The 18,966-nt window shown below is 55.2% G+C and overlaps 2 protein-coding genes across 3 annotated transcripts in view; one reads left to right on the forward strand and one right to left on the reverse strand.

Moving 5' to 3' along the window:
• The window catches only part of RASSF4 (Ras association domain family member 4), a 35,408-nt gene that overhangs the window by 9,498 nt on the left and 6,944 nt on the right, over positions 1-18,966 (reverse strand). For both annotated transcript variants that reach the window (XM_033209491.1, XM_033209492.1), the window contains exons 2-6: positions 15,119-15,214; positions 13,536-13,611; positions 2,565-2,707; positions 1,111-1,202; positions 262-419 (exon numbers count right to left, since the gene is read on the reverse strand). In XM_033209491.1, the coding sequence (XP_033065382.1) occupies positions 262-419; positions 1,111-1,202; positions 2,565-2,707; positions 13,536-13,611; positions 15,119-15,180 (531 nt within the window). In that variant the 5' untranslated portion in view covers positions 15,181-15,214. The remainder of the gene's footprint in view (positions 1-261; positions 420-1,110; positions 1,203-2,564; positions 2,708-13,535; positions 13,612-15,118; positions 15,215-18,966) is intronic.
• Positions 6,262-7,802, forward strand: DEPP1 (DEPP1 autophagy regulator). The gene is made up of 2 exons (XM_033209493.1): positions 6,262-6,551; positions 7,108-7,802. The coding sequence occupies exon 2, from the start codon at positions 7,133-7,135 to the stop codon at positions 7,769-7,771; it is 639 nt and encodes a 212-aa protein (XP_033065384.1). The 5' UTR covers positions 6,262-6,551; positions 7,108-7,132; the 3' UTR covers positions 7,772-7,802.

Here is an 18,966-nt window from a genome sequence, read left to right on the forward strand (position 1 = left end):
AGCGTTACTATCTGCCCAGGGCATCCTCGCTTACTTGCCAGAAATCTGTGTGACTTGTGAGGATGGACTGACAGTGAGAATGTGCTGGAAAATGCATAGGTCATAAACGGGGCTGTTATGTGGATGCAACCTGGCAGGAGGTTTTTCCTTCTGAGGGCACAGGAATGCCAGCAGCCCCCACACAGGTCATGGTGCTTGCTGTGCCTGTGCTCAGGGCTGGCTCCCCATGTACCCAGGGGACAGGCCAGGCTGGGGCATCACCTTATGATTGTAGAAGTGGCCGTTGATAGAGAACCGGTGTCGCCGGATGCGCTGGGCCTCACCGGGGGCACGGCATTTGGGCCTCCTCTGGCTTATGCAGCTGGCGTCACTCTTGGTCCGCATCAGCTGGGGGGCCTCCTCTGCCTCCTCCAGGGGCCCTGCATGAGAAATGGATGAGAGCATGGCAGGGTGGGTGAGGCTGACAGAGCAACTGCCTGCTGTCAGGAGGTCTGGCTCCCTAGAGCTCTGTGGTCATGTGCATTGGGGCAGATGGGGACGTAAGGGCCATTCCTGGACTGGAGGCTGGATACTTCCAGCTTGCAGATAGGAAGGTGAGACCCAGACAGGGTATCCTGGGTGACAATGTCACATGGCCATACCCCTCTTGGTCTCTATCTTAGGGTGCCCACGGAGGTCTCTGGTGGCCCCAGCCCTGTCTTCTGAGCCCCTGCTCTGAAACAGGCCCTTCACTGAGTGTTAAGGGAAGGGGCACAAAGAGGATGCATGAGCAGGTACAGAGGATGAGGACGAGGTCCCAGAAGGAGGCGAGGGGCCAGGAGGGCGCAGTGCCCTCTGTGGATGCTCCTTTCCCATAGCACACATAGGGCAGGGGACTCAGGCCACCCCTACACTGCCACCTCCCAAACCTCTGCTCACTTTTCCATAAAGAGGAGCGAGAATGAGGGCAGAGCGCCTCACAGGCAGGCACCTGGGTAGGGGTCCAGCAGGTGAAGCCCCTCTTTTGCTGGGGCACAAAGCTGTCCTTCGGAGATTATGGTTGTTAGCCAAGCCCCTCTGCTCCTACCCTGGATGAGGCAGGGGTCTGGGCAGCTCGTGGGCTCCGCTTACCCGAGCTGTCTGTGGAACTCTCAGCCTTGTGCACTGGCTGAGTGCTTGGCCCCTGGGCTGTGATGTTCCCATCCTGGGGCGATGGCTCCTTTCTGAAAAGAGACAACTGCGGTGCTGAGACGGCTGCTGGCAGAGAAAGGGAGCTCAGGCCAAGGAGAAGAGACCAGCAGCCCCTGGGGCAGGACACAGGCAGGAAGCAAGGCAGGCTGAGGTGAGGCCTGCATTTCAAACCGAGAGAGTCAGTCTGAAACAATAAAAGAAAAGTAGAGGCCTCCCCCAGCATCTGCTGGATGGAAGTGAGCCTGGCCTGAGGGCTTGTGCTGGACTGCATCACACAGACACATGGATGCATGAACGCAGTCAGGGCCTGCACATTCCTAGGCACCAGGCTTAGCCAGGCCGGCAGCTGTGTGCCAAACGGGCTCACTGGGCTTCCCAAAGGCCCGGTGAGGTGTCAGGCAGGGGCCACCTAGAAGGGCCCAACCTCCAGGCCTCTTAGCAGGATGAACCCCAGGCCAGGGCAGCCAGTGCTGGGCTGGAGAAGGAGTGAGTATGATGAGACAGAGCCCTGCAGCCCAGGGCACCTGAAGCCCGGGGAGGAGAAGACAGACGAGATCCTGGAGAACACATGGGCACAGCCACGACTGCTGTCTGTGACTTCTTGTACCTCAAGGAGGGGCACATGTGAGTCACACTTGCAGCCTTCCTAAGGAGTCTGACTTTATGATCTAATTCTGTGTGGCTCAGAATTCGCTGAGTGACGGGACACCTAGGGACGTGCCAGGGCTGTCAGGGTGGTGAGTGCTGTCACAGCATGGGTTTTATGTGAAATCTGAAGGGGGCAAAGCTCTGAATGTGTGCCCTCTACAGGAGTTAGTACTGGAGAAGCAGGCAAGGCCCAGCTACTAACTGCGTCTTTTGGGAGTGGGCTGAGGAGGAGATAAATGTGCATTAAACAGTAAGACAGGCAGGAGACCATTTCCTCCTGATGGAAACATTTTTCTGATATTAAACAAATCTAATGTGAAATTCTGGTAAATTTATTTAAAAATTTTGACATTTAAATGAAAACAGAGTAGTAAGAGGCTAAATTTGTGTGCATTTTTAAGATAGAACAAGAGATGGCAAGACATGTTCAGCTTACACAGGTGTTGGGAGCCCTGCTGGCTGTAGTCGTCCCTTCTTGCCAGCAAGGTGGCTTAGAGGAAGTTTGAGAAATAGAAATGGAGGTCATGAGAGCCTGGAACATTCTCCAGGAGGGAGGGAGAGCCACAATGGGTGAGGCTGTGGACTGAGGCAGTCACGGGGCATGGGGATGAGGCTGGGTCATCCTCCCGTGCCAGTGTCCCATAAGGGAACAGGGCTCCCACCCTGAGGCTCAGGACATCCCCAACCCACACCCCAAACAGGGAGCTCGAGCTGAGCAGGTGTCACAGAAGCCACCGGGTACTCACGGAGGGCAGTTGGGCCGTCCAGGCATCCATGAGGTGGAGGGGAGGTGCACCTGCTCCCGGTCATCCTGCATCTGCAGCCGGATGGGCCGCCTCAGCCCCCAGGCAATGTTGAGGAGCCCCTCGATGATCAGAGTCCCTTCTTCCTGTGGGGTCCACACATCAGCCCTTCCCCCAAAGCAGCTGCCCACCTTCCCTGTGCCCCCTAGGGATGGGATGCTCTGGACAGTTAGGCCTTGCACATCCCTCCTCCTGAGTGGCCCCATCCCCTCGGGAAGGACTATCAGTCACTACGTGTCCTGAGGCGTGTGACCAGGCCCTGTGGGAGGAAGCCTGAGATGTGCTCAGCTCATGCCTGGCCAGGGACACAGCCCGGAACACAGTGGGCTGAGTCAGGTGTCCCACAGGAACCCAGCTGCTGGCCGGCAGACACGTCCACACTGCAGTGAGGAAGTAGTTCCAGGAACGCACAGCCTGTCTGCTCGTGCCAAGCAGGGGACCTCTCTGCCCACAGTGCACCTGGGAGGGGGGTCCTGTGCCACCAGTTCCTGGGCCAGCAGGCCCTGCAGGGTCCCACGCCCACCAGAGCAGAAGTGGGCTCTCTGTCCTAGCTGTGTCTCAGCCTCACCCTTCTCCTGGTGCCTCCCGACAGCAGCAGCATCGACTTGCCAGGGCTGACAGAGGGTCTTGCTTTTCTCACCACTGCTTAGACATCACTAACCTTATATCCCATGCCAGAATTTCTACAACAGCCTTCATCCCATGTCCCCAACCTGCCTCAGTTTCCCTAGGTCTGCAGGTGACATGGCTCCTCTCCTGCTGCCAATCTGGGGCCCTAATCAACAGAGTCCTCTGCAGGCACCTTGTTGGTGCTGGTTGGCACCCCTTGGGCCCTTGATTCAGTGCCTCTGACCTATTCCAGGCCTCTGTCTCTGCGAGACCACGCCAGGCCTCTGTGCCAATCCCAATCACTCTGTGCGTAAGCCTGGCCAAGCTGAGTCATTTGCCAGAATACTTGCCAGCAACCTCGGCTGCCCGCTACCCAGAGCCGCGGTCTTGAAGCTACATACTCCTAATGTGCTCTGACACTAGTCTTTCCACAATTAACGTGGAATATCGTTCTCCCATTGCCATCTCAATTAACATTTCATTTTCTTATTTATTTATGTTTTATTGTGGTAATGACATATAACATAAGAACTACCCTCTAAACAAACTGTTAAGTGCACAACACTGTATTGTTCACTGTAGGCACAATGTTGCCCAGCCCATGTCCAGGACTTACTCATCTTGCATAGCTGAAACGTTATATCAGCTGCACAGCAACTCCCCACTTCCTCCTCCCCTGCCCCAGTCCCTGCAACCACCATTTTTACTGTCTGCCTCTATGAGCCTATTTTAGATTCCTTATATAAAGGAATCATGCAGTACTTCTGACCCATGTTTTAGATTCACAAATCCCATTTCTCTCTCTTCGTTGGCACTAAAAGCCCCGTGAGAAAAGGGATGCCATGGAAACTTCTTCGTATCCCTGGCGGCACTCAGGAAGACCCTGCACAATGTGGATTTCATGGTAAGTTAGCAATGGGGTTTCTGGGTTCAAACATCCTGCCATCCACAGAGAAAACAGTGTATCCAAAGGTTATCAAAAATACACAAGGCTTCCAGATAGGACCTTGCATTATCCGCTAACAAGGAAAACAAGCAGAAACCAGAGCTGTTTTTGATACTCGCTGGTGCTCTACAAGCACAGATGTGTCACTGAGCTCCCTATGAAGGAGAGGCCAGCATGGATCTATGGAGTTCAAAGGTCTATGGCAGGTTCTGTTCTTGCCTCTTGGTCTCGGGTGCCTCTCAGTGGAGACAGCTTGTGGGGATGGCTCACTCATGGAGACCCACTGCACTCCAGCCCCACCCTGGACCCCAGGCAGAAGGAAATGGAGGAGACACAGCCCGGCCACGAGGGGCTCAGGATGCAGAAGGAGATGCAATGGAGCTTCCTGGAGAGGGTGCTTATGCAGTGCACTCTGGAAGATCAGTGAGGGAGGACAGGGAGGAAAGCTGAGCAGGACCTGCCTGGACAAGGTCGGGGGCTTGGTTGTACTGGGGACAAGCTGGCTAGCCATGACTCAGGCCAGCCACCCCTGCACAGGTGACGTGTGTGCCCCCAACATTGCCGCCCACCACCATTCACCCTCCCCCAGCTTGGCCGCATCTGAATGGAGGGAAAGTCCTATCAGCCAGCAGTAAATTCTCCGTCTCCCTCCTTTTAGTCTCTTGACTAATCTGCTCATTGCCAATAAATTCAAAGAAGAGCCAGCGAACTAGACAAAGGGTCTACAAAAGATATAAGAGTTTGGGCAAGGTGAGAAGTGCCATGTGCCACTGAAATCCTGTTCACTGTCTCAGGCACTCCCTGCCCCGATGCCTTTGTGCACATGGAGTTCCCACCTAGAATTCAAGAACTTGGGACTGCCAGTTCCTCTTGCTTGCCTAGGGAGTCTGGGGTCTGCCCAGTACTCAGAGCTCAGGCTTGGGCTACCTCTGGAGGACTCCTCTTTCTCCCCAACCTGTAGCACAGGCAGGCATGTTCCAGGTGGGACTGTGGCTGGGGCAGAGGACCTGTGGCCTGTCGGGGAAGTGCAGGAGCTTCCCAGGGACTGCCTCCCTCGTCCTTGGCAGCCTCCTTTGCTGGCATGGTCACTCCTGGACAGAGGCAGTGGCTTTCTAATGCTGTCCAGGTGCTCCTTGGCAGCCCTCCAGCCCCAGCCCAGGCCCAGCAACTGGAGCGATCCTCTGAAGCAGAAGCCAGACTGCAGTGCCCTTGTTCAAACCCTGCAGTGTCCTTCCCTCCCTCTTGGAGGAAAACACAGCATCCACGCCAAGGTTCACTGACCCCCTCCTACATGGGCCAGTCTGCAGGCCCCTTGCTGTGCCCTGAGCATGTCCGTCTGGCGCACCCTCACCACAGGGACTTTGCATGTGCTGCCCCCGCCACCTGGAATGTGCATTTTCCCCTGTTTTTCAAGTTTCTGCTCCAGTATCTGCTCTGAGGGAAGACACCCCTGACCACTGTTCCTGTGGCGGCAGCCTACCACAGCGTCCCACTGTGCTGCTGTGCTTTTCCTTCAGGCAGCTCTTGCTGTTGCCTGAATCACAGCACCCATTCATCTCTGGCTTGATCTCCTCCATTACTAGAATATGAGCTCCAGGGGGCCACACCTTTGTGTGCAGTCACAGCACACACATCTGGTGAACAAGTAAACAAACAAATCCTCAGAAAGCACCCCATCTGGAGTGTAAGAAGACCAGGGTCAGACCCCGCAGACTGCCCTTGGTCCCTTGGGAGCAGGGTGTGTCTCTCCTAAGAGCAGGCCTAGGGACCCAGCCTCAGCTGCCTCCAGGCTGGGGTCCTGTGCTGCTGATTTTTCATCAAAGTTGCCGAGGACCTGGCCCAGCTTCACAGGAGTCATGATGGGCTGGTGTAATACAGAGTGGGAAACAAGCTTTGGGGCAGGGGTGGCCCTGGGGCTACCTGTGAGGGCCCAGTGGAACCCCTCCCTCTCCCAGTGCCCCTAGGTGACCTGCAGTGCACCCACCCCTTTCCTGCCCTGCAGCGTAAACATTTCCCAGCCTCCTACTGGCAGAAAAACACCTCCAAGCCGGCAGCTGGGCCAGGCCCTGCCCACCAAGCTGTTTTCCTAAGAGAGCCTTCCTGAGCAGGCTATTTTTGGTCCTCGTGACAGTGATTGATAGCTGGTGGGAAGGTATAAAAGCAGCTGCCTGCCGAAGCTCTTCAGACAGCTCAAGGAAGAGTCTGGAACGGTTTACTGTGAGAGTCAGTGCACCGTCCTCCTCCCCGCGACCCCACCCTGGACCCCCTGCTGGACCCTCCACCCTTTGGCCTCCAAGCTTCCCAGGGGCTTCCTTTGGACTGGACTGTGTCTGCTCATCCATTCTGCTGCCACCCCCAGACCTTCTCGGCTCCAGGTAAGAGGGAGCAGCTGCCCTTGGGTTTGAGACAAAACACAAGGGCTTTGTTTATGTTTGAGGGCAATTCCCAGCCTGAACTTGCACAGCCTCCCTATGGGTTAGAGACGAGGGCTGTCTGTAGAGGGCTTTGCATTTACAAAGGGATTCAGGGGTTATTTCATGTGTTTCCTACCACATCCCTGCCAGGGGTATTTATAACCCTGTTTTATGGATGGGTAAGTGGAGGCCTGGAGAGGTGGCCTTGCCAAAGGTCCCAAGGTATGTGGCCGATCCTGGTTTTAAACCCAGCTTTCCTCTGACCAGTGTTTGTTAGGTTGGTTTCTCTTATCTGTGCACATTCTGAAACAATAAGGATAAAATCTTAAGCCTTTGGGTTTTAAACTTAAACAGGAAGAAAGAGCCCAGGAGTCTGAGCTCTGGTCTGGGCTCTGTAGACTTCGAACTGCTCTCAGGGTACCAGATTACTACAGGCAGCCCCAGAGGAGTGTGGGGACACTGAGGGGTGGTGGGACGCATGGCAGGCCCTTACCACCTGGCCTCTGTTTCCCAACAGGTTGCCACCTCCTCTCGCCAGAGTGATGAGGTCCCGGCTTCTGCTCTCCGTGGCCCATCTGCCCACAATTCGGGAGACCACGGAGGAGATGCTGCTTGGGGGTCCTGGGCAGGAGCCCCCGCCCTCTCCTAGCCTGGATGACTACGTGAGATCCATATCTCGACTGGCACAGCCCACCTCTGTGCTGAACAAGGCCACGGCCCAGGGCCAACCCACGCCACCCCACAGGCCAGTCCAGGCCTGCCGGAAGGGCCGCCCTGCTGTGTCCCTGCGGGACATTACCGCACGTTTCAGTGGCCAGCAGCCCACACTGCCCATGGCTGATGCTGTGGACCCCCTGGACCGGCTTTTTGGGGAGTCCCAGGAAAAGCAGCCAAGCCGGAGGGACCTGCCGAGGAGGACTGGCCCCTCTGCTGGCCTCTGGGGTCCGCACAGACAGATGGACAGCAGCAAGGTCAGGGGGGCCCCCAGAGGGAGGCTCTGTGAAGCCAGGATGCCTGGGCACTCCCTAGCAAGACCATCGAGGGATGGGCAGCAGAGCTCTGACCTAAGAAGCTGGACTTTTGGGCAGCCTGCCCAAGCCATGGCCTCCCCCGGCAGCCCCCGCCCCAGCAGTGTCCTCAGAACTCTCTATTCGCACCTCCCGGTGATCCATGAACTCTGACCCCTGCCCAATAAAGGCTTCTGTAAATAGCTCGGTAGGTCTACATCTCCCGTCTTCCCCCATGGTGGTCACTGTCCCTGACAGGTCTCTGGAAGGGAAATGCTTTTCTGCAGAGGCCCCTGCTGGGGCAGTTCACAGTGAGACCGACCCCCTCTGAATATGATAACAGCCTGTCTCACTTGAGGAGACGTTACCGATCCCGTTTGCTCTGATCCTTGCTGACTGATCACCTTGAGCAAGTTACTTAACATCTGTGTTCTCAGTTTCTCGTGGGTAATATGGGACTAATTACTGGCACCTGCCTCCCAGGCCATTCTGACGCGTAAAGGCATGTAGGATCCCATTCGCTGAGTAGCTTTCGTCATCGCTGGTGGGGAAACTGGTGGTAAGGGTATGAGGGTAGTGGGGTGTCAGCCCCCCAGGTGTTTCAGAACAAGGCCTCAGGCACTCCCAAGTCCGCCTCTTGGCCTCCACTCTCAAAGTCCATGTTGTGTGAGGCCCAAGGGAACACATGGAGTCTTAGCAAATGCACTGATGTATTCCAGAGGGACTGTCACCTGGCACCACTGGGGCACTCTGCTGGCTACAACTCATACATCCTGTCGTGGCACTGGAAGAGTGCCCCCATGACGAGGGCCAAGACAGAATGTGCACCACTCAGTCCTACCATCCCCACCCCCACATCACCTCCACCCAGGGTCCTCATGGCATGGTCAGGGGCCCAGCTGTGGGTGAGAAGCAGGGCACTGTCCAGCTGTCCTTCGCCGGGGAAGTCCAGATGTTCTAAGGCTCAGGCCAGGGCATCTGGAGTCTGAAGGACCCCAATTCCTAGAGGCATCTGGCAGCAAGAAGGTGAGGCATCAGGGAATGGGAATCAGGCTGCCTCTGGTCAGTGGCAAAGGGACAGAGAGAGGAGAGGAGGAAGATTGAGCTGGGGGCGACAGCCAAGCTCACCTGGGTGGGTCTCTGCCACCTCCTTGCTCTGCGAGTTGTCAACCTAGGTCATTCTCTTTTTTTGTGGCTATTTTTAATTGCTTTGGATTTGTTAAATGTTTGCCTTCTGTTACGTTCAGACAAGCAATTACCCAGTTTCCTTATCTATAAAATGGGGACATCAACGGTGTCCTTCACACCCTGCAAGGGCTGGGAACCTGCTCATATGAACTTGGAGCTGCAATTATGAGCACTGTAGACAAATGTTTGTATCTGTCACAGCCCATTGTGTCTCTGTGGTGGTCTCAAACCTGCAGGTTCCCGACTTTGGGCAAACGTGTGGGGCAGCTTTTAGCCAGGGCAGCCTTTAGCCAACCATCACCCTCAGGAGAGATCCGGAGGGCCCCCGACCAAAGCAGAGGGGCCAAGGTCCAGGCTTGCTGGGTCCAGCCTCACTATAGCCCCTTCTGCAAAGCATCATGAAATTGGGTCAGAGGGGAGAGTCCAGCAACTAGGCTGAGGTCAGTAGACTCCTCCACGCTCAGAAGCTGCCTCGCTGCATCTGGGGAGGTCAGGCAGTTTGAGGAGACCCACCATCTCCGTGCTTCCCCACTAATACCCAGCTTTGTGAAAGAGGTCAATGGCACCTTTGAAAGGCGCTCCCTCCCAGTCGAATACAGGTTTGTGGTGGGGGCTTCTGGCAGTGTCCCAAGCTCCTGCAGAGAGCCCCAGGGGAATTCCTTTCCCTTCAAGCTAAGCCTCCTGGTGGGCCCTTGTAGAGCAGTTGCATTCTCCTTCCTACTTGCCACTGGAGTGGGGGTGGGGAGAGTGGAAAGGGGAGTAGAGAGGGGAGTGGAGGTGGGGGTGGGAGTGGAGAGGGGAGTGGGGCTGGGGGTGGAGTGGGAATGGAGAGGGAAGTGGGGGCAGGGGTGGGAGGTGGAGAAAGGAGTGAGGGTGGAAGGTGGGGGTGGGGGTGGGAGTGCAAGGGGAGTGGGGCTGGGGGTGGAGAGGGGAATGGAGAGGGAAGTGGGGGCGGGGGTGGGAGGTGGGGATGGGGGTGGGAGTGGAGAGGGAAGTGGGGCTGGGGGTGGAGTGGGAATGGAGAGGGAAGTGGGGGCAGGGGTAGGAGGTGGAGAAAGGAGTGAGGGTGGAAGGTGGGGGTGGGGGTGGGAGTGGAGAGGGGAGTGGGGCTGGGGGTGGAGAGGGGAATGGAGAGGGAAGTGGGGGTGGGGGTGGTGGTGGGAGGTGGAGAGGGGGGTGGGGGTGGTTGGTGGCAGGTGTTGGTGGGAGGTGAAGATGGGAGTGATTGGGACACAAGGACCTGCCCAGAGCGGGCAGGCTGGGAAGCGCTTTGCGGCTCCCAGAAAACAGATGTTCTTGGAGCTGGTCAGTCACTCCGGGGGCCAGTGGTCTGCCAGGTCTTCGGAGAGGGGACGGGGCAACTCTCTCAAGGTGGGATGTTGGTTTTCCGCACCCCTGGGAGAGAGAGAGCCCCCGGACCAGGGGAAGCCCCTTCCGTTTCTCGCATAGCTGAGGGGGTCCCAGGGCCGAAGAGCGGGACTGGGTGTGGAGCGCGTCCGCGGGCACCAGGGGGCGCCCCCGAGCCTCTGCACTGCGCCCCAGGCGGGCGGGGCCGGCACGCAGTCCCCGGAGAGGGTTCCGTCTCCCGGGGCTCACTTGCTTGCCGAGAGCCGAGAGCGGTGGGTTTACACAAGGACATTTCCCGGCAGTCCCTTTTTCTTTTGAGATACCAGCCAGCCTGGTTAAAGCCCTTTGCCATGTTCAAAAGGCACAGGCTGTTCCCCGTTGTTCAGGCTTTTTGTTGTAATACAAGCAAAATTATCCCAAAGGCGAGGTTCATGATAGAGGAAGTCGGCGCCTCAGCCTCTAGACAGGGCGTCCCTCCCCTGGCCCCTCGGAAGCGGGGAGAAAGCTCACAAGGAGACGCTGGCCCCAGGGCGTGGCCCTGCCCACCTTCGGAGAAGTGGGATGAGACAGTAGAGGAGAAGGCACCCCAAACCCTACTGCTCAGGCTGCCGGTGGTGCAGCGGGGAGGGGCAGTGAGAACACGGGGGTCTCTTTCAGGCGGCTCTGGGAGCGCACCCCGGGTGGTGAGCCCCTCGCCAGCCTGAGAGCCCCTTGGCTTGGGGCTCAAGGGCAACAAACAGCTCCCTGTGTCCCTGAGACCTGTTCACTGACACTGGGTGGAGACCTCCAAAGCCTAATGCTGGAAATGGTATTGCCGTTTTGTGAGTGGCTGTGATCTTGGGGCCATGGCCAGCACCTTTCATTTACTGCAATGTGACCTTGTCTAGAGACTTAAACTGTGGGAGCCTCGATCTCTTTGCCTGGCAAATAATCATTCCTATATCACCTTATACTAAATAAAGGAGAGGCAAAGTGCCTGGTGCATTGGAGGTTCCCTGGGGAAGTGTCCGTTCCTCTTGTCTGCCCAGCCCTTGGGGCCTGTGGTGCCTGAGGAGATACTGGCCTGGGATGGCCCTGCCCCTGTAGCAAGTGCCCAGAGGTCCAGGAGGTCGTGGTGCCGGGTGCCTCACAGGGCCGCAGTGAGATGTGGAGGGGCTTGGTGCCCCAAGGACCAGTTGTGCCTATCAGCGTCACAGCCTGAAGCCTCGTCTTATGTGGTGATTGTGACCCAGCAAAAATACACACTTCTTCAGGCCGGTACCCGCTGGACTGTTAAGGCTACAGAAGTTTCCTGAAAGGTACTTTCTGGCTCCATGGAGACCAGGTCAAACTTCACACTTTCTTCAGAGTTAGGGACAGGAAAATCCCCTTGGTGGGTTGACTTTCTATCCTTAAGGGCTGTCAAGAACACCTCTTCCCAGCCTTAGAGTCCCCTACTTCTCTATGTGGGCTGTCCCGCAGCATACACAAACCACAAACGCAGGGTGGAGGCTCTTGGGGCTTCCTGCCCCACCGCTCCTGCCCCTGACAACCGTTCCTACAGAGGGGATTATCCTGGGGAATCCCGAGTGCCAAAACTAAGCTCTTACTAGTGGTTTTCAAACTTGACCTTCCACCAGAATGCCCTGGAGGGCTGGTTAAAACATGGACAGGAGGACTAAGTGTTTTTGGTTCAGCAGGCCGGGGGAGGGGCATGGTAGGAATTTGCATATCTCACCAGTTCAACAGCAGCGACCACACCCCAGGCCTCCAACAGGAGATATGAAGTGGCGTGTGTTAACAGCACAGGTGGAAATCCCTGTGGCCCCATCACCCTCTCCCCAGTGCCTCCCTCTGCCCAGCACACTGGAGCTCAGGACTGAGAACTCACCCCAGCTCTCTCCAGGCCTACACCTGCTGCTTAAGTCACCCACCAACTCTACACAGGGACCCACAGGGTGCCTGGCCTGGGGAGGGCAGGATGGTGGCAGGCAGGGTGAGACAGGTGTCACAGAAGCAAGCGTGAGGAGGTGAGATGGCAGGAGAGGGAGGGGAGCAAGCTCTCGGGCCCTGTGGCCTGGGCAGGTCAAGGAGGTGGAGTGTGAGATTTGTACCATGCTTGGTGGTCACAGGCAGCCCAGCATAGCCTGGACCAGGAGCCAGAAGCTCCCGAAGGGGGACACCTCAGGGGCTGGCTGAGGTTGTCTGGCAGCAGATTCTGGCTGGCCCTCTGACCTGCCACTGACTGGCAACCCCCGGCTGTCCAGAGCTGCCTGGATGCCTGGGCTAGCTCTGGCCTGGGAGCTGTAGAAGGGTGTCTAAATTACTGAAGAGGGAGGACTAGGATTAGTGAGCCAGGACTAGTGAGGAGGTCTTGGGTTTCCTGGGGCTGCCCTGCCCATTCCTGTGTTCAACAACAGAGGGGCACTTGGAATCCGTCAGCCCTGGTCAGATGCTGATGGATGGGGGAAAGTCCAGGAGCCAACCCAATCTCAACTGCAGAACCTCCCCTCCCCAAAAACAGCCTTACCACAACAAGACTTGCCACCAGGCAGTACACATATGTTCAATTAGATCAAGATAGGGCCACAAAGCCCAACCAAGATTCCCGCGTGAAACATCGAAGGATGTGAATGACCACAAGACTAGGGCTCCACTTGCCCTGCCCAGTGGGTGGTCCCCCAAGCCTAGGCCCTGCAGAGTCCAGCCAGTGCCTGAGGGCTGTGTTTGGCATCAGACATGTATTTAGCCCACATGATGTTTCAAGATTTGGGAAATTCCTCATGAAATTCCAGATAATCTATCCTCTTTTGAAAAATCAGAAACGGTCTGGCTGCACTAGGCCTATGGTCCTGCACAGCAGGGATGGTTTGATCTGATGGGCGGCTGACTCCTTGAGTGGGGACCCACTCCGCACACCTGTGCTGCCTGCTGTGAGCCCCTGAGCCTGTAAGCCCCTGTGTAGCCCCACACCCCACTTTACAAATGAAAGTACTGGGGACCGGGGCCACAGGTGAGACCATGCAGATACGTGGCAGGGCCGGCAGGGAACAGAGAGGGACCAACTCCTCTCGTCTGCTGAGTGGTGTGATGGGCGGAGGAAGGACCTGCTCTCAGCAGCAGTTCACCTGGACAAAGGTCTCAGGGGAATGGGGAAGGGGGAAGACCCCCAAGGTGATTTCTGCCACTAGGAACTCTGGAAGGGATGTGCTCCTCTGCAGGGAGATGACCTGGCTGCTGATAACCTGATCCCTGGCTTAGGGTCAGAGGTGAGTGATGAGAGTGACCATATAATTTATTGTCCAAACTGGGTCACTGCTGAGCGTGAAGGGAACGGTCTTCATCATTACCCTGAAACAACATGTGTCAGGCAGGGCCTCCCAGGGTACATGGTGACCTCTATGAACGAGAGCAACAGGCTCACCTCGCGGTGTCTCAGCTGGAAGCTCTTGCCCTCATGGTAGCAGTTGTAGGTTTTCAGCAGGCCTAAGAGCTCCGACCTAGAAAGGGAACGACATACATGTACTTTGGGGTGTGGCAGGGCCTTGGCTTCTGGTCTTTGGCTTCCCTGGCCTCTTTTTCCTCATTTGTAACAGGAGTGTGACAGCACCCTTCTCACAGGCCAGGCATAACCAGGGGAGACCAGACTGTGCCATCGCGATGCACCTGGATGGTTTTGCACTTGGCCCTGGTGGGAGGCATGGGGGTGGGGCTGAGGAGGAGGCGAGACTCACAGGACAGGCCTGCGTCTGGTCCAGGATGTCCAGGGTGCCAACATTTTCACTATCACAGGTAAGGCCCTGGCAGCCTCCCTGTCCTCCACCTGCGTCACTTCCTCACAGTAAATGCCCTGGACTTGCTTGTGGCATTGTACAGCCTATTGCTTTCCCCATATCACTTCCTACAAGGCCTGCTGTTGCTGCTGTGGGCCACCCTGAGGGGTGCCTGCCTCTTCCCCACCCTGACTTTCCGAAGGCGCAGCAGAAGGTGATGGTCCTTTGAGTAAGGCCCTGAAGTCTGCAGTAAGTCACTTTCCCTCAATGCTGTCTCCCTTCCTGATGGGAAAGCCACAGCCCTGGCTAATGTTGGAGGGAGGGGAGGCCTGGACAGCTGCCTGAACCCAAGCTGGGCTCTGTGGGGCAGTGGGGCCAACAGACGTGGGATGTGAGCCACACTGGTAATTTCAATCTTCTAGTACATGTTAGGAGGTGATATGGTTTGGATCTGTATCCCCACCCAAATCTCATGTGGAACTGTAATTCCCAGGGTTGGAGGCGGGGCCAGGGGGAGGTGTTTGGATCATGGGAGCAGATCCCTCATGAGTGGCTTGGGCCATCCCTGTGATGATGAGTGAGCTCTCGCTCTGAGTTCACACGAGATCTGGTCATTTAAAAGTGTGTGGCACCACCCTCCATTCCCTCTCTCTTGCTCCTGCTTTCGCCATGTGAAGTGCCTGCTCCCCATTCGCCTTCCACCATGGCTGGAGGCTCCCTGAGGCCTCCCTGGAAGCCGAGCAGATGCCAGCACCACACTTCCTGTAAAGCCTCCAGAACCGTGAGCCAACTAAACCTCTTTTCTTTATAAATTACCCAGCTTCAGGTATTTTTTTATAGCAACACAAGAATGGCCTAATACAGAAGGGAAAATGAAACAGGTGAAATTAGCATTAATAACACATTTTATTGAACTCAATATATCTAAATTGCTATTTGTCAACATGCAATCAATGTAAAAGTTATAATGAGGCCTCATACACACTTATTTAGTATAAAGTGCCTGCCATCTGGAGTCTCTTTTCTATTGCCCATGCCTCCCAGCCATGGACATGTGTGGCTTGGGGATCCCCTATTGGACAGGCTCAAAAAGAAGGACCCCATCACTGTCTCCCAGGGCACCCCATCAGATATCTGAACAAGCGCTCAGAACCCCTCCACCTGAAGGCTGCCCAGGATGAGGGGAATGGCAAATGTGAAGACTCCCCCACCCAACCTGCACATCAAGGCTTACTTCTGAATGGACTTGCTGTCGCTGATGGGCACGTGAGAACTCGGCAGACAGTCTTCCTTCATCTTCTCTTCCTCTTGTCTGCAGACCTAGAAGTTACTTGTTGGGAAGACAAGGACAAACAGGTGAGCCAGAGGAGTGCTGGCCAGTGCAGCCCCAACACCTGTAGCCCTGACACAGACACCATCGGCCTTGGCATCACACTGCCTGGGCACAAGGTGGCTGCAGCTGAAAGGGTCTGGCCCAGACCCACATGGCCACATGTCAGCCAAGCTGCCCTTGGTTGGGCAAGGTCATGCTGAGCCAGTGACACTGGTCCTTTCAGCCGCCCACCTTGGAAGACTCTCCATAGTCCCCAGGAATCCAGATCCGTCTCCTAAGCATTTTAGACCATATGCTCCCTTCCCTTGGCTGGGACAGCCTGACTGATGGATTCTGCCTTGGTTGCTCCTGCAATCCTCCAGAGCTACCCTGGGCCTCTCTCCTGCCTTCCCACTGAGCCAGGCAGTGGCCCATCCCTGGCTCTCCTGGCAGTGGGTTAGTCGGCCTGTGTTCCCTATGTGCTGTAGATGGTTGGCATCTTCTCTGAGTTATCTCATCCAGTCCCTACAACAATACTGTGAGGTGAGTATCACCATATTCCCATTTTACAGATGAGAAGACAGGGACAGGAGTTTAAGCACTTTGCCTAAGATTACCAGCAAGTAAGCAGCAAAGCCACTGTTCCAGCATTCAGATCCCTGATTCTGGTCTCTTAGCACCTTCTCTATATTGATCACGGGCAGTGACTTAAACCCCTAAACCTTCCTTTCCTCATCTGTGCAACAAGGTAATTTCAAGCCCACAGGATCACTAGTGGATCCACACACACACTGTTCACACACACTGTTCCACACACATACTGTTCCCTCTTTCCACACACAGCCTTGACTGGTTTGAGGAGCCGCTCCTGCCCTCCCCAGGTTTCTTTCACGGGCGGTAAATCCACCAGAGCTTTCTCGATCCTGTTGGCATCTGCACAGCTTCCTGTTCCTCTCACTCCCCCATGTCAGTGTGGCCAAAGCCTCCTACATGCTAAGCAGGGAGGTAAAGCTTCACACACACACACACACACACACACTCTCTCTCAGACATACACTCATACACACACATACACAAAAATGCACACACGTACACAATCACATGCACACACACACTCACACACAAAAACACACATACACTCAACACATACACACATGCTCACACACACAAACACACCACACACACATACACGCAAACACACACAATCTCATCCACACACACACTCACACACACACACACACTGCAGTGCTGACCTTGCCTCCACCTTCCATCTCCCAAGTTGCAGCACAGGGCTGGGGGTGTTAGGACACATTGGGAGGGGGCACAGCCTGGGGCCACACCACATCCTTCCCACAGCAGAGCTCCACTCATTCACAACTCCCCCACATCTGTTCATACAAACCCATCATGTCTTCCCGACCTGAGTGTGTTCTAATGCCACGGGGAGCAGGGAGCTCAAGCTCAGTTCCACCTGCTGTCGTATTTATTAATGTCCTCAGAGCCCGTCCCTGCAGAATGCCCATCCCCTCGGGCACTCATTCGGACAGGTCCAATTTGCTCTCTCCCTCCTTGCTTGACACCCACAAATGTGATGAGACTGCCCTCTGTGCTAGCATCAGCCCTGCATGAGCCTGTGATGCCAGAGGCAGGGAAACACAGTTGACCTGGAGAAGGGGAAGGATTTGAGGGAGTGGGCTTCCTGATCACCTCAGGATCATCCTATCCATACCTCCTCCCCTCTGCCTTGCTTCAGAGTGAGGCACCTCAGGGCCTGGAAGGATGTCAGGCCCCCAGCAGCAAGGCCTGGAGCCGGGGACTTCTTGCTGCATTTTTCTTGGCCAGGCAACAGGGATTTCAAAATAAAGTTTCAGTTCCTCAGCACCTCCGCTTGCCTGTGGAAAAAGTGATCTGTCCCCTTCTCTGGGTAGTTCCTCATATATTTGCAAGGCAGAAGCCTAGTGCAGCCCAGGGTGAGCCAGGGGACTGGGTTTCTCAGCCCACACTGCTTCTGTGGGTCTTCAGCATAACGAAATCTTGCTTTCAGCAAACTCATTACAGGAAGGGCTGGATTTACCCCCACATAGCAGGCGGTGTTTTTTTCTCTTGCTTTCCTCTGTATCCAGCTTCCACCCCAACTACCTGCTCTAAGCCCTGGGCTCACTGAATAGTTCACGGCTCCCCTAAGGGGCTCTATGCTTTTTCTTCCCTTGGGGCTTTTATAGTGCTGTTCTCTGTTCAGAACCCAGAACTACTCCTTCTTCTGATGTTAGCTCCTCCTGGAAACCCTTGCCAGAAAAGCCCCAGTCCATGTCGGGGCAGCCCATCTCTGCCCCATCACCTCTTCCCATTTCCCCACTGGGCCCTGCAGAACCCAGCTCTTGTTTAGACTTCCCTCCCAAGAGAACAGGAGCACAGGGGCGGGGTGCTTTACCACTAGTTTCCAGCCCCAAGTATAAGCCTGGCACATCGCAGGAAGTCCATACATGGTTGTTAAATTGCTGAATAAATACAAGAAGCTTCTAGACTCCCTCCAAGTCTACTCTTCCAGAGCTGTGCACATACAGCAGGAATAAATAATATAAAAGTCTCCAATGGCCACGGAGGTGACTCTGCTGAGGGACACTCGTCACGGGGTCCATGGGGAATGGGGGGCACATTCCTTTTGCGACGTGGCAACTCTTTTGGCGTTTCATAAGAAGCCAGGAATCTGGATTTGTCCGGGCTACATTTCACTACTGAAAGGTGGATGGCTGGCAGAGGCATGCATTGTCCCTGGAATGCCCACGTGGTCGCTCACCACCCTGGCCCTCTGCAGCTGGCTGGGGCCATGGGCCTCATTCTGACCACTGAGCTGCAAACAATGTGTGGGTCCCTTCCAGGCCAGCAGGTTTATGCCAGTGCACAACCCTGCAGTTCTCCTGTCTCCGCCATGATGGCCCAGAAAGCCACATGTTTCAACTGTGCAGCTACTCGATGGTCAGCCTGGGTCCCTGAGTAACTGGGGACCAGAACCGTCTGCCAACCCACACTGGATATAGACTGAGAAACAGAAATAAACCTCTGCCATGACAAGCCACTGGTGTATCAGGGATTTGTTACTGCAGCATAACCCAGACCAAGTCTCATGAAATACATAATCCAATTAAAACAACATATATTTAATGTAATATTTTATATTTAAATATATTTATAAATAAACCAAACACCTTTGTAAGACAGATACACCTAGTGGTGATACAGGAATAATACAGATGGTTGCAGGAGAATAGAAAATTCCAGGCAGCCGTTTCACATGACCATCAAAAGGAAACTGTTGAAATAGGAGTTATAAGAAGCTAGGGGTCAAAAGACTCTAAAAAATCAGAGCGTGGCCAAACTGGCTAAGACCAACTGAACCCAACATAGTGCTGGATTCGACCTAGGTTTCTCCGCACTATACACTCATTAACCAGGCAACTCTCTGGTATGCTAAGTCACACACCCACGGCACCATGACAGTTCCAGAACACCAATATGTGACGTAAAAGGGTGGCACCACAGTTTCAAGAAAGCTCCACATTTTCCCAGGAATCTTCTTGGATATTCCACCCCTTGGTTAAAGAAACCCATCAAGGCAGCAGCTCCCAACTCCCTTGCACACTCTCCCTTCTTGAGTGTGTACTTTCACTATTTTCTGACTTGTATGAGAAGGAATTCAAGGAGTCAAGAGCCTGGACATTAGCTGGGGTCAAAGTCCCACCAGTGTTTGGGGACCCCTCCTAGTCCACTAG

This window comes from Trachypithecus francoisi, unplaced genomic scaffold (genome assembly GCF_009764315.1).
Source record: "Trachypithecus francoisi isolate TF-2019V2 unplaced genomic scaffold, Tfra_2.0 Lachesis_group9, whole genome shotgun sequence".
Taxonomy (NCBI): domain Eukaryota; kingdom Metazoa; phylum Chordata; class Mammalia; order Primates; family Cercopithecidae; genus Trachypithecus; species Trachypithecus francoisi.